At 48.8% G+C, this 14,356-nt stretch overlaps 2 protein-coding genes across 4 annotated transcripts; one reads left to right on the forward strand and one right to left on the reverse strand.

The window, feature by feature from the left end:
• The first annotated feature begins 8,850 nt into the window (after positions 1-8,850).
• LOC100844702 (Bowman-Birk type trypsin inhibitor TI1) lies at positions 8,851-9,583 on the forward strand. 3 transcript variants are annotated; one of them, XM_003557130.4, is made up of 2 exons: positions 8,851-9,011; positions 9,147-9,583. In XM_003557130.4, the coding sequence occupies exons 1-2, from the start codon at positions 8,903-8,905 to the stop codon at positions 9,374-9,376; spliced, it is 339 nt and encodes a 112-aa protein (XP_003557178.1). In that variant the 5' UTR covers positions 8,851-8,902; the 3' UTR covers positions 9,377-9,583. The 3 variants fall into 3 exon arrangements, 2 of the variants coding, with proteins under 2 accessions (XP_003557178.1, XP_014752128.1); XR_002962031.1 differs by having other exon boundaries at positions 8,853-9,011; positions 9,092-9,583; XM_014896642.2 differs by having other exon boundaries at positions 8,856-9,011; positions 9,165-9,583.
• A 438-nt stretch (positions 9,584-10,021) lies between these two features.
• On the reverse strand, positions 10,022-11,344 carry LOC112269976. The gene is made up of 2 exons (XM_024457550.1): positions 10,938-11,344; positions 10,022-10,836 (listed from the first exon to the last, which is right to left on the reverse strand). The coding sequence occupies exons 1-2, from the start codon at positions 11,177-11,179 to the stop codon at positions 10,407-10,409; spliced, it is 672 nt and encodes a 223-aa protein (XP_024313318.1). The 5' UTR covers positions 11,180-11,344; the 3' UTR covers positions 10,022-10,406.
• Between the last annotated feature and the right edge of the window lie 3,012 nt (positions 11,345-14,356).

A 14,356-nucleotide genomic window follows, 5' to 3' on the forward strand; every position in this document is an offset into this window, starting at 1 on the left:
GGCCCCGTTGCCAGGGCGAGCACGGAGACGTATTTGGCGGGAGCGGCGGCGTATTTGGGAAAGGGATGACAGAGATAGGCTTCCCTTCGCAGGTCTCGCCGACGAGCCCACGGAGGCGTACTGGCGGCGTCGTAGCCAGGGCAAGCAGGGAGGCGTATTTGGTGAGGGCAGCGGCGTATTTGGGAAATGGACGAGAGAGATAGGCGACGGACCCACCTGTCATTTTTTTCGAAGCACCACATGTAAGTTAAGTGGACCGACCTCACCTGTCAGGACGTGGCCCGCATGTAAAGTAACCAGATCCGTTAAAACCTGCCCGCTTGCACTGTCTCCTCGCAGCCCCACACGCCACGCGGCTCCGGACCCACATGTCAGCACTCCCCACGGTCCACCCGTCAGAACTAAACGGTCAAAGGGACTTGACCGTTAGCAGGTGCTCCGTGAGGACATTTATGAGGAATCGCGAAACGAACAAGTGTAGCAGCGAGTACTGTTTCTGACCTCGCGTATAACTGAGTACGGCTAATGAAAGATGGGCACAGAAATAAAAAAACCTTTTCCTCGAATCACTCCGACAGGAATTCATCTGGAAGAGCAACCTTACCTTACTAATCCATTCACCAAAATCAACCCTAACGGCGTAGCGGCAGAAGTCGCAGAGAGGCGCGGAAGACGACGCGGCGAGGACCTCGATGGCGATGCTGGGGACGACGGCGCCGGTGCGGTCATCCGAGCGGAATGCCCGCCAGCTAAGCTGGCCCAGGGGAAGAAGCGGCGTCGTAAATTACTTGTTGTAAATTACTCCGTACCAAGCTGCAACCTTCGCAGAGCATGCTGGGCTTTGACCATCCTTCACAATATGATATCGTGGTTTGCGTCCTCCACGAATTTCTTGTTCAAGCATAAGCAATGGTAAGCAAGGAGACAAGCAGAGGATAGCAACTGCACTGCACGGAACTCGCATGCATCCATCCATCTCGATTCCTTAATCCCTTTCTCTCTGTTCACATCCACAAACATTGAGGAAATTTCGCAGAATCATATTTTTTGTGGCAGTGGTCTCACAAAAACACAGTTGTTGCTAACAGTCTCACAAAACCACAGCTCTTGGGGCAGTGAGTTTCAAAAAAACCCTAATCTTGATGATTAGGCGATTTGATGGTGTTTCTAACGACCCAGGCACACAATGTGACATTGGAGACGGGTCGGGGAGGCTGACGTGACAACTGACTTGTGGGCCGTGGCATTGGAAACGGGTCGGGGAGGCTGACATGGCAACTGATTTGTGGGCCCGGGTGGCATTGGAGACGGGTCGGGGAGGCTGACGTGGCAACTGACTTGTAGTGCGGTCTTTTATTTTCATCCCGTAGAAGACGACTCTTTTCCCTTCTTGGAGGAGCCCTTGCTTGACTTGCTGCCTGTCCTCTTCTTGTTTTTCCTACGTCTCAGGAAATTAGAACTGTTCGGCTTATGGGGGACCTGCATCCCAGATGGGGCACTTGGACGGGGCTCCAACGGGGCCGATTGTGATGTGGCTCTCCGAGGGACGGGTTTTGGTGCGGATGGTTTCGGGTTTGGGCGGTGACGGAGGATTTTGGCCTGTATTGTCGTCGCTGCACTCTGCCGCAGGTGAGAAGTCTCGTTCTGCGGGCTCGTAGTCCAAAGAACCGGGTGAGGCGCCAAGCGGCGACGGAGACGTCAGACGCCGGGCGGGTGGAGACGGACCGAGACGGGGCGACAGAGATGGAGAAGGCTCCGTAGCGAGGACCACCAACCTCTTAGGCCAGATGAGGTAGGAGTTGACGCAATCCCTTAGGGTCGTCGCCTCCTCGTGCGGAGGATAAGGGACTGGTTCGTCCTCGAAACCCTTGAGCACGGAGTCCACCTGCACCCTGACCATGTGGTCTCGCAGGGTCACGTGGTGCACCACGGCCATACGCGACATCAGCAACCCACGCGCCCCGTCTTGTCTTTTTTCTTTGTTGTCTTCTCTTTCCTCTGATACGTTTGGACCTCATCGTGGCTGCTTCTGGCGTAGGCCCCGTCTTGTGTGGGTAATTTTGACTTCTTTCTTGTCTGGATCGTCCATCTTGCCACCTCTTCTTCTTGCCTAGTCGTGGGATCGGGGAAACCTTCATAGCCTTGTTGTGAAGTTACTCCGTCGACCCAATAATGCTCATTTTACTTCTCCTCACGACTACGCGGTTTTTCGCTATCGGGTCTTCTATGAAGAAGACTTGTTTGCATTTGGAAGCAAACTGCCATGGTTCAATCAGTGCCGAGATTCTTTTGACGTTCACCTGATGACGGGGAACCTCTTTTGGCAGAATCATTGTTGTGAACCTATGATCTTCATGCCTGACATCGCGTGCCCATCTGATGCGAAACATGGCGATGGTGGTGAAGGTGTAGTCAAGCTCCCAGATCTCTTCGACCACGCCGTAGTACGCTTCAGTCTGGCCTTCGCTGTCGGTCCCCGTCTCAGCTACGAGCACTATACCGCTGTTTTGGTACGTACTCTTACGGTCTTGAGCCTTGGTGTAGTACGTATACCCATTCATTGTGTACGACTGGTATGTCACGACGTTGCGGTCAGGAAGCCGTGACAACTTCTGGACAATCTGCTCATCTTCATTCGCCGCAGCCCTCGGATACCAAAGATCTTTGAGCCACATGGCGAATGTAGAATTGTGTTTTCGCTGGATCCAATCATCATTTCTGTTAGGGTTGAGGTTTCGAAGTTCTTCGATGTGAATGTCGATGAACGACTCGACCTCTGGCGTGAGTTGCAGCACCATTGTGTGCTCTTATAAAGTCATCCATTCTTTGGCGGGCATGCACATCAAGATCCTTCCGGCCAAGCCCACCTTCACCTTCTAGCTTCCCCTTATGTCATGATTCGGGGACCCCTATGGGTTTGCGGTCCACCAACCAATCAGTGCAGAACTCAACGCACTCTTCTGCATGATAGCCTTCCATGATGCTTCCTTCAGGGTGCCCTTTGTTACGAACATATCGCTTCGGCACCCCGTTGTATCATTCGGGCCCAAACATGTTGTGCAGGAACGATGGCCCTAACAACAAGATCTCATCGGCGACGTGGACCATCAGATGGACCATAATGTCAAAGAACGTTGGGGGAAAGAACATCTCACTTTCGCACAATATCTGTATCATTGCGTCCCTCAGTTGCAGACAACGATCCACCGTGATGGACTTTTGGCCGATCGTGTCGAAGAAGTCACAGAGCTTCATGACCGTCTCTCTCACCCATGGCTCCATGCAGCCTCTTATTGCAACCGAAAGTAGCTGCGTGAGAATCACGTGGCAGTCATGAGACTTCATGCCAACGAGCTTGTGGCTCTTCATGTCAACGAGTTTCTTGATGCTGGATGAGTAGTTCGATGGAACTTTGATGCCATGGAGACACTCGCACATTCTATGTAGTTCGGCTTTGCTCAGACTGTAACACGCAAGTTTACATCACGTATATATCGTGCGTTCACCATCCTTGTTTTCCTGCGGCGCCGCTTCCTCTATCGGCCACAGCTTCTCCCTTATCCCCATCCACTGCAGGTCCTTCCGTGCCTTTGGTCCATCTTTTGACTTGTCCGCGTGGTGCATCATCAAGCCCAACAGGCTGTCGCACACGTTCTTCTCGACATGAATGACGCTATGGTGTGACGGCTCTGTAAGAACCTCCAGTAAGGCAGGTCCCAGAACACGGACCTCCTCTTGTATGTAAGGCCACCATCTGGACCAGCAGCCGGCTGTGCTTTCTCGGCCACAACTTCGAGGTCCTTGACAATTTCGTATACTTCGTGTCCAGTCAGTTCCCACGGCTTGTGCCGCCTCTCTGCCCTCCCGTTGAAGTTTTTCTTATCATCTCTCCACGGGTCCTTCATCTCCAGCCACTTACGGTGTCTCATGTACACAATCTTTTTTGATTCTGGCAGGAACAACACTTCTGTCTCGTCCCCGCACTTTGTGCACGCTTTGCACCCATGTGTTGACTGGCACGATGAGTTCTCGTTCGCCGGGTAGTCATGCACACATGTCAGGAGAGCTGCTCGAAGGGTGAAATCCTCCTTCTTATGAGCGTCCCAAACCTTTCGACCCTTCTTCCAAAGCTCCTTGAGCTCATCCTTCAGCAGCTCCAGATACACGCTCAAATTAGCTCCAGGCTGCTTAGGGCCCTGTATGAGCATTGATAGGTGGATGTACTTCCTCTTCATGACAAGCCACGGGGGGAGGTTGTATATGAACAGGATCACCGGCCATGTGCTGTGTTTGCTGCTCAAGTTTTCGAACGGATTGATGCTGTTCGTACTCATCCCAAACCTGATATTCCTGGGCTCTGCGCCAAACTCGGGGAATTCGCCGTCCAGAGTCCTCCATTGAGCCGCATCTGCGGGGTGTCTGAGGACTCCATCATCGTTGCGGTACATGCCCTCAAGATCGATATCCGCCTGAGTCGCGTCGTGGTAGATGAACCACCTGGCCTCCTTCTCGTTCTGGAACCAACGCTCCAGCCTGGTGCCACACGGGAGATACCAGACCGTCTTTGCTGCCGCACCATGCTTCAATTCTTCCTCCTCGCCGCCGTCAGGATTGGGGTCTTTCTTCCTGTCTCGGGATGTTTTGCATACTGGACAGCTGTGCATGTCTTTGTAGTCGCCCTTATATATGATTCAGTCCAGCGGACAAGCATGGTATCTAATGACCTCTAACCCGAGGGGGCATGTAACTTTCTTCGCCTCGTACGTGCTCTTAGGCAACTTGTTGCCCGGAGGAAGTACCGTACGTAGGTAACTCAGAATCTCCGTGAATTCCGAGTCCACGATGTTGTATTTTGCCGTTATACACAAAAGCTCGAGTGTTACTTCTAGCACACTATTATCCACGCCGGCATTTTCATATAACGGTGTCTCGGCATCCTCCCTCAGCTTCTCGAACTTACAGGGACACCCTCTCATCCTCGGGGTCATCCAACTGATTCTGCAGATGCTGATCGTCTAGCATTTCAACCATCCTACCGGTTGAAACGTCCTGTACTGGATCCTCGCCACGGTATGCTTCTTCACCAGGCTGGTCGTCAGACTCCATGTTTTCCATCTCAATGTCGTCATCGACTTCAATGCCATCCTCCCCGTGAGAAGTCCACCTTGAATAACCAGACACAAATCCTCGCATGAGCAAGTGCATCTCGACATCCTCTGGCTTGTACAGCTTGCTGTTCCGACATCTCACACAGGGACAACACATCTTATCACCCCCTTTCCTATGCATATCTTCCACGCCGGCATCGACAAGAGTCTTCAGCCGCTCTATCCACTCAACACGTAACCTGTCCTCGTACATCCAAGCACGGCCCATTGAGCTACAACACAATTTTTGAAAAAAATAAACAAATCAGTTTGATCGACAAAAATGGAAAATTTTGGCATGACCTTTGCTAAAAAAATAGCATTTTGCACTACGAAATTCGATGCCTGCATCAAAAACAAATTACCCCCAGCCACATCGGCACGACGGCCGGTATCACATCACATAAGAAATACACGGCACGAAGGCCGGTGTCAACACACATTTAATATGCTTAACATGCACGTACACCGATCCCGAGGTTAAGCTTAACCCTAGGGATAACCCCCAGGGGCTAAGCTCCCCCATAAGCAGCTAGAGAGAGAGCTGCAGAGAGAGAGATCTAGAGAGAGAGGGAGCTCATCGGAGAAAAATTAAAGCGAGAGAGAGAGAGGGATCCGGGAGGGAGGGCCCTCACCAGGGTGAGGGGGAGCTCCAGAGACAGCGGGGGCAGCCCGGGAGAGCCGCCGGAGAGAGATCGGGGTCGGATTTGCCACCACTGACCACCGCGCCATTAATGGCTTTTTGGGCAAATTGAAGAAGAAGAAGTGGAGGAAGAAGGGAGAGAAAGAAGAAGGAGATGGGGGGGGGGGGAGAGCTACCTTCGAGCCACCGCCATCAATTTTGGCAGGTCTTCGTCGCCGGTGAGGAGCAGAGCCGCAGCTGGTCCAAGACAGACGCACGAGCTCGAACAGCTTCGGGATTGCGCAGTACTTATATATAGAAGGTCACCAGTGGCGATTGTACGGATAAACCGCCACTGGTGACCTCCAGCGGCGGGCGGAAAATTAAACCGCCACTGGAGGTCTCAGCAGTGGCGAGTAACCTGAGGCCCGCCACTGGTTCTCTCTCACCAGTTTCCCCTCTTTAGTCCCACCTCGCTAATTTACATGAGTTCCGACCAGCATAAAAGGGATTCCGCCGCCCCACTTACCGGTGGTTACCACTCAGTGCTCAGTGCGTTCCCCGTTCCGGTTGAGCACTAAACGAATGATCGGGCGGTGTTTAAAAGGTTCAGAGAGGGTCACTGAGACTGAGTAGTATCATCATGTATCGGGTGGCCTACTAGTGGCGGGTCTTTTTTACGGCCGCCACTGGTGGTTGTTAGGATTTCTATGGCCATTTCCAGTGGCAGTGTTGGACCACCAGTGCCGGTGACTTGTTTCGGGATAATATTCACTGCCACTGGTGGCGCTCGTGGATGCCTCGAGAGGCCTCCAGTGGCGGTGTGTTTTTTGGTCCGTTTTAACCGCTCTGGAGGAGGATCACGGATGGGGTTTTCTGTAGTAGTGCCATGTTGGATTAGTGCCAAGTGACAACCACTAAACCCTTAAATAGATAATATCATGACTCTGGAATTTTCTAAGATTATATTCAGAAACACTTAGAGTGAAATTATTAATACGCTAAGTGAGACTATGATATTTGAGTCACGTTCACGCTACAAACCGAAGAAGACTGAAAATTCAGACCAGGAGTATCATTGACACGGTAGCTGGTGAGGGCATCTATCTTCGCATGTGATCTGGCATTGATTTATTCTGCATACATTAAGCCTACCTTTTGTACACTTTGGCGAGTGGTGTTAGAGATATAATATCGTTGGGATTAGAGATAAGATAAAATCAGTTTAAACAAGATTATTTGTCTTGTACTTCAAGTCTATCTTCCTCTTTGTACCTCTATATATACCCCATATGAGGGTCAGATCAATACAACACCGAATACAGGGAATACTTCCTCCGTTTTCCAATACAACGTGTATATATTTTTCTCATTTGTTCCACAATACACCTCATTTTTCTCTTGATACCCACACCCGGCCAATAACTACTTACATCTATTTATTATTAATCCAATATGAGTGGTCAGGCACTAGAAACGAGAGCTGCCTTGGTTCAAGTGCACAAATTTATATGAGGTGTATTTTGGAATAGAGGGAGTATCAATTAGGATTTCAATCTCATATTTTCACAAGTGGTACACTGAAGTAGAAGCAGGATATGCTGAAGTAGATAGAGGGAATCTGCTTCCCAAATCCCCTATACCCCTACTCCTGAATCCCCTACCCCCTACTCCTAAATCCCCTACTGTTGTGCTCCATTCCTTTTATTATTGACTTCTCTGACTGAGAGTGCACAAATTTATACCATTGCATATATAGAAGTCGCTTATATCTGTTTGTAGTCTAATCAATAGTGGAATGGTAGCAGCTATTGTTGTATGCATGCCAATGTCAGATTGAAGTGATCTTTTTTATGGAAGAGATGACAATCCTTCGATTGTGACCCTTTTATTGTGATAGCAGCTATTTGTTTTGGCAGAACTAAATTTCTTCTTGCTAAGAGAAGTGTTAGAAGTATTTGAAAATGCAAAATGATTGTAAACTTCCTTATTTTATAAAACATATGCTACACTTGACTTGGCTTGTTATGATCTAGCTAGGTTCTACTTATTAATTTTACTTGTTTCTTGATGATGATCCTCTCAAGTATGCTTATGTAGTTACTAACCACCACTTGATTGAACATATGGGCAGATTATATCAAGGGAAATGTGGATTTGAGGGCTCTAGAGACACAATATCTATTCTCTGTTACAACAAATGTTTTTGGTTGTCTCCATCCGTCTCATGCTACACACTTGTTTGGAACAGGAAATGTTGCATGACCTACTTTAGCCTAAAGGATGCTGGTTTACAACTTAGATTAGTTGGATTGTTGGAAATGTTGAGATGTATGAATGACGATGCCAGCTCGGGAGGAGTGATGCGTGACGACGATGGCATCTCCGGACAACGCCCACCTGTGTTCTTTTTGGCGGTGCGTTTTTTGTGTGTATTGGTTGCCAGGTCAGCGAGCGGTGTCCTAGTTGCGGTCATGCATGTTCCACGATAACACCTCAGGGTGTTTGTAACGATTTTCGTCCGGTTTTCCGCTAACGAACTGAACTGAGAAAATCATATCTTCTTCTTTATTAACGAGATGGGCAAAGCTTTTGCCTCTGTAAAAAAAATGTCTCATTAAGCAAGTCGTCGATGCCCCGGCAGGGCCCTTGGGCAGGCAGCACAAAATGGGCCCGTGTGAAGAGCACAACAGCACCGTAGCCCGTATTATTAGACCGGGCCTTGCCTTGAGCCTGTGCTTTCATGGCTGCCCTGCGCTAATCTGAACACGTTGGCCTTGAGCCTGAAATGGACCTCGGAACCACTAAGCCAGGGGCCCTTTCGGATGGATCTGGATCAATCTGGCCTGGATCGGGTGACGTGGGCGTCTCTCCGCCGGCCGTTCTGTCCATCGCCCCGGCCGGGCAGCAAATGTGGAATTAATAGATGGGGTGACAAGTGTTCTCAAAAAAAAAAAGAAAGATGGGGTGACAAGCATGCACGGTACCAATTCATTATGGCCTTATCTGGTCGATGAAAGAAATTAATATTATTAATTGCAGGGCACAGGCTTAGCCCAGCATATATACAGATATGCATCCGTTTTGCCCTATAAATAGACTACGAGCGTAGCAGCATCTAAGCCAAGCAGCCATGAAGAGAGGCATCGCTTTCATCCTCGTGCTGACACTTTCGCTCGCCGGCGGCCGCCTCTCCGCTGCTGCCGTCGCCGACGTCGCCATAATCCGCCTCCCCGCTCACGGTAATTAATCAAGTACTTTCTCCGTCCCATATATATATATATATAGTTCCGTCGTGATTTTGTTTCAAATTATGATACAGAAAAGGCAGCAATTAATTAACACACAATTAATCATCGGATACTTGATGAAACTAGCTGGAGGAATGGATGCAGCGGGAGTAGCGTCGGAGGGGGAAGAGGAGAAGCCGTGGAAGTGCTGCGACCTGACGATTTGCGCGAGGAGTTTCCCGCCGACGTGCAGGTGCGCGGACGTGGTGAAGCAGTGCGCCGACGGCTGCAAGAGCTGCATGGGTGTCCCGTTCGGACACATCTGCAACGACTGGTACACTGGCGACCCGGCCCAAGGTGCCACCAATGGTAATTAAACTGGCATGCATGCACCGCACGTGACGTGCTACGTACTCCATGCACGAGTTGAATAAATAAAGTTGGTAATACTGTACGGTGTGTTGAATAAAGTCTGGGTGATGATCGGATTGATCTCTGGTGGTTCTATTAATGTGTGATTGTTGTTGTGTTGTACTCCACGTTGGCATGAATAAGAGTAAATGGTGGAGCGTTGTTTTTGTCCATTAAGGCCTTAAGGGGAAGACAGGGGCAGCTATATGTGGTCAGGTGGGCTGGCTCCAATTAACTAACCTAGTGACCTCTTAAAAAAAAATACTCCCTCCGTTCTAAAGTTTTGTTGTGATTTTAGTACAAATTTAAAATAAAATTATGACAAGAATTTAGAAACGAAGACCGGAGTATACTAGTAGAAGAAAAAAAAAATAAGCCAGTGACCTATTATCGCGCATGGCGGGGAATGGCGTGGAGGTGGCGTGCAACCTGCTGGATCCGGGGTGGGTGGGAGCAGAGGAGGTGGTGAAGATGGTGGAGCGGCTCGCGGAAGAGGAAGGGTTCGTTGTTGGGAAAGGGTATTTCACGGATTTCTCCTTGGAGAAGATCACCGAGATGTACTACTCTTTGCAGAAGGCTCAAGAACAGACTTATTAAGGGCGATTTTCTCCTTCAAAAATTTGTAACGTAATTTATTGATTAATCCTGATGATGAACAGAAATTCATTAATAACCGGAAGTGATGGCGAACAAATTGACGTACTGCATGCAACAAGTCATAAATTATTCATTTGGAAATGAAGTAAATGGCGAGACAACAACAAATGAATAATTTATGACTCAGACCGATGACTCAGACTCAACTCAGTGCATGATTTGGACTACCAACCCAACCCACCTAGACACATCACGCGTGCAACGTACAAACTAGACATAAACATTAGTCTCACGCAGGAAATCAAACTATAGGTGATCGAAGGCTGCAATATAATTACTAGCACATGGATTATATTACTGTCAGTAACTATCATTACAACATGAGGACGGGATCATGTATCACGATTGACTAGATTCAGTGCAGCGCACGTTTTGCGCAGCATCTTGTAGCTGCCGCTGCGGCGATCCGCCGTCGCCGACTGTGACCTGAGCGCAAACGTATTTGGCCTCGACTTCCCTGGTGTATTTGAGCTCCGTAAGCAGGCCGCCCGTAACCTGGGTCCTCAGCCTGCCACTCAAAGACACTAGTGTCGTCGCCTTCGCCTTGGTCGTGCGTTGCAACCTCCGGACAAGCGCCATGGACGGCACCGGAGAGAGCTCGTCGAGTTTAATATCCAGGAACGACACCTCGGTCACCAACTTGGGCGGCACTGAATATGTCCTGTTTGGCGGATCCGACAAGGAATATTCCTTGTCGTCGCCGTTGAGGAACAGGCCGACTTTGATGCCGCTGTACTGGATGCCGGCGCGCCCGCTGGGGTTGATCCAGCTGAAAGCATGGAGAGAGGGGCTTATAAGTCGATCGGAGGGCCGAATTTTTTAGGTATATGCCTAGGTACATATATATATAATTTGCATCGATCTACCTACTTGAAGGAGAAGGAGAGGGTCACGTCGGAGGGTGACGAGGAGTTGGACGACGCGGACACGGACACGTGTCCGTCGGCGACTTCGACGAAGAGCTTCTCGGAGCGCAAGGACACGGCGAAGGCGCCGACGGTGACCCCCAAGGCGGCCACCAACATCAGGAGGGTCACCACATAGCGCACCGCGTCTATGCACAGTCGAACTCTTGAGTACTGCCTCTTGCCGCCATGGTCGTCTTCTTCCATGGCCAGGGAGAGACGTGTGTCGATCGATCAATATAATCCTGTCTTGCTACTCTATTTTATAGGGAGGGAAGGGAACTAGGGAAGGGAGCACCCTTAGCTATGAATAATTATTTCCTCCCCTGCTAACTAGAAGTAACGTCTAACTTAACGATCAGCTCGCTACTACTAGCTTGTCTCCAGTCTTAATTCGTGCCAAGCCTATACATATGATGACGTGCATCGATGAATCCATCATTTGCTGCTCAACCACGCAACCTAGATACCATGATATATAGATATTACTACTAAATTCGGGACCGGGAGTCACCATTATCCAATTAGAGCTAGCAGCTAGCTAGCGTTTCATTCTTTTAAGGTGTGCTAGCTAGCTTGCTTTTCCTTTTCCGATCCAGCAAGCTAGTCTTAGATTCTCCGGCGTTGGCCGGCCGACTCATTGGTATACTTTGTCGGGCACGACGCAGCACGTGTTTCTTAATACAAAGACAAATTGATGGCTTTGTCGACATGCTTTATATAAAGCTCATGCACATGTCTGTCCATTCCATAGAACAATTCATATAAATCTGTGCACTCCAATACAGATGAGCTCTCGTTTTTACAGTCTATATACCAACCAAATTGATTTATGAGTAAATGAGACCCATTCGTGTTTGCTGGCAAGTCATAGTGGGATATATGTTACTCCCTCCGATCCTAAATTATTGTCGAAATATTACATATATCTAGACGCTTTTTAAGAATAGATACATCCGTATTTAGGCAAATTTGAGTCAAGAATTTAGGATCAGAGGGAGTATTAGCTAGTTTACGTTGCTGCTTCAACAGTGGATACTAACATAATTTGTGATAACATAGGGAATCTCACTTATTGACTTATAAAGTTATTCTATCATGAAAAGTGTGATGTGATACAAATATATCTAATTACCACAAATCTTTTTCTCCTCATTTAATGACATGTCATGTCATCAAATTATTTACTTGGCGCTGCATATTTTCTCACATTATGAGTAGTCTTAGCCTATTAAATTCAGAAACTGCCATTATGTAATGTAGAACGCTCCATTATTTATTTTTAGGTTAGCTGCGTGCTAGCTTTCCCTTTTTCGATCAGCAAGCTAGGTCCTAGATTCTTCGCCGCTGCCGACTAATTATGGCCACTTTGTCGGGCACGACGCGGCACATGTGTTTATTGATTGTTATTTTAGAGAAAAGCAGCCACATGGCCCGGCTTTTACAGAAAAAGCTGACACGCAAGTACGTCCGCTTGGATTATTGGTACCAGGTTACAATAGGATCGAGAATGTTTTATTCTTCTTTTGAAAAAGAAAGGCCGGGCAAGCCTTTCGGTCTCTGCAGCTGGTGCCATACCGCTCCATATTGCATGCATATGGCATCAACAAAATATACTACTTCCTTCGTCCAACAAAAAATGTCTCAAATTCGACTAGATTTGAATGCATTTATACACTAAGTCATGTCTAGATACATCCAAATTTTGACAAAGTTGAGACATCTTTTGTTGGACGGAGCGAGTATACGGTATCTCCCATCATAACTGGCCTGCAGCCAAGCACAACGTTGTTAGAGGTTTAATTAGCTACGTACATACTGTGTGGTTCGCATCATATATCGATCGAACCAGACCAGACAGAGTGTACGTACGTACTGGCCTGGCCAGCTGCCGCAGCTAGCTAGCATGGCAAAAGTAGCCCCTCCCAAGTCTCCGGGCAAATGGTGGAGCACCAAGCGGTACATCCTCGCAGGTCTCGCCGTAGTCCTGGCCGTCGTTGCCGTCGTGAGCGTCTTCTCCATCGTCCTCAGCCCCGGTGAGATCCATTTCTCCATCATCTCACAGGCCTCCAACTCCGACCCCGACGGCCGCCACCCGTTGATTGAGCTGAACCTCACCCTCGCCGCCAACAACACCAGCCACCGCACCGGGGTGCGGTACCGCAGCTTCCTCGTCTACTACCTGCAATACGCAGCCAGCAGTACGGAGAAGGTGAAGTACTCAACACCAGCCAAAGTCATCAGAGCTCCACCGATCAGCCAGCAGCCGCCACTGAGCACGGCAGAGGTGGAGGTTTCGGCTTCACTGTCGATGGACGAGCCGGCAATGAGCGGCGGCCGCCGGAGTAATAATAATAACATCATCAGCGTGCTGCTGGTCAGTGTGGTGCAGTTCAAGGCCGGCCCGGCTTACTGGTTGCCGTACCAAGTCAGGGTGCAGTGTAACCCCATCGACTCCTTGTTCAGTGGCAGCTTAGCCACGCCCATCAATTGCACGTCGTAGGAGTGCCAGATCCAGAGATCAAAATTATGTGGGTGCATTATCTTAAAACATAATTCTATCTTTTTCTTTCAAATATTAATTGGTACACATGCATGTAAGGGTGTTTTTCTTTTTTTTGTGTGTGCTTCTATGTGGATTGATCAAGATTTCATGTGTAGTCCACCCTAGCTGCCCTCCAATCCGATCGACTTGTACGTTTATGTATGTATATGTTCTTCTATATGGGCATGCCACAAATTTCGTGAACCATACATACGTACGTTTGTTTCTATCTTATTTTTATTTATAATGTTACAGTATGTATCATGCAGAATATATATAATTTCTTCCAAAACCAAACCAAACATTGAAATAGAGTACCACCGGAACAACCCAAGCTGATCTCGCTATCTCCAAAAATCCCTTTGCTGATCATTCTACTACACTGATGGACGTGCGCTTCCGTTAGTGCTCCTTAGAAACACCATTAACGGGCCGTCGACCGGCTTGGGGAGCAGCAGGAGCGATTGATCGAGTTCTGACAGCGCGTGTCGATCAATGTCACACACTTCTTCCTTGCATTCCCGCGACAGCATTGGCGATGGAATGCCGCTATTTTTGCTTAGTTTCTTCTGGTTGGACAGCTCGATCTTGGAATAGGTAACGGCGGCACTGTCACCCTTCTAGCCCCTATTGCCCGCGCGCCTTCTCTGTTTCCTCTCAAATTTCTCCCCTTACAACACTCTGATCGAGGCGAGGCACAGAACTCCGCAACTCGGACGTCTGGTGAGTGCGTGCCCATTGTTTGCAGCAATATGGTATGCAGCCACAACATCGATCACAACGGCGAGGAATTAACATGATACATCGATCAACAAGGCAGTCCCACGGGTAATTGACCG

This window comes from Brachypodium distachyon, chromosome 1 (genome assembly GCF_000005505.3).
Source record: "Brachypodium distachyon strain Bd21 chromosome 1, Brachypodium_distachyon_v3.0, whole genome shotgun sequence".
Taxonomy (NCBI): domain Eukaryota; kingdom Viridiplantae; phylum Streptophyta; class Magnoliopsida; order Poales; family Poaceae; genus Brachypodium; species Brachypodium distachyon.

Coding starts and splice junctions, on each gene's coding strand:
- LOC112269976 (XM_024457550.1), bottom strand. CDS start 11,179: ATGGAAGAAGACGACCATGGCGGCAAGAGGCAGTACTCAAGAGTTCGA. Junction 10,837..10,937: donor ACCCTCTCCTTCTCCTTCAA/GTAGGTAGATCG, acceptor CCATGCTTTCAG/CTGGATCAACCCCAGCGGGC.
- LOC100844702 (XM_003557130.4), top strand. CDS start 8,903: ATGAAGAGAGGCATCGCTTTCATCCTCGTGCTGACACTTTCGCTCGCC. Junction 9,012..9,146: donor AATCCGCCTCCCCGCTCACG/GTAATTAATCAA, acceptor TGATGAAACTAG/CTGGAGGAATGGATGCAGCG.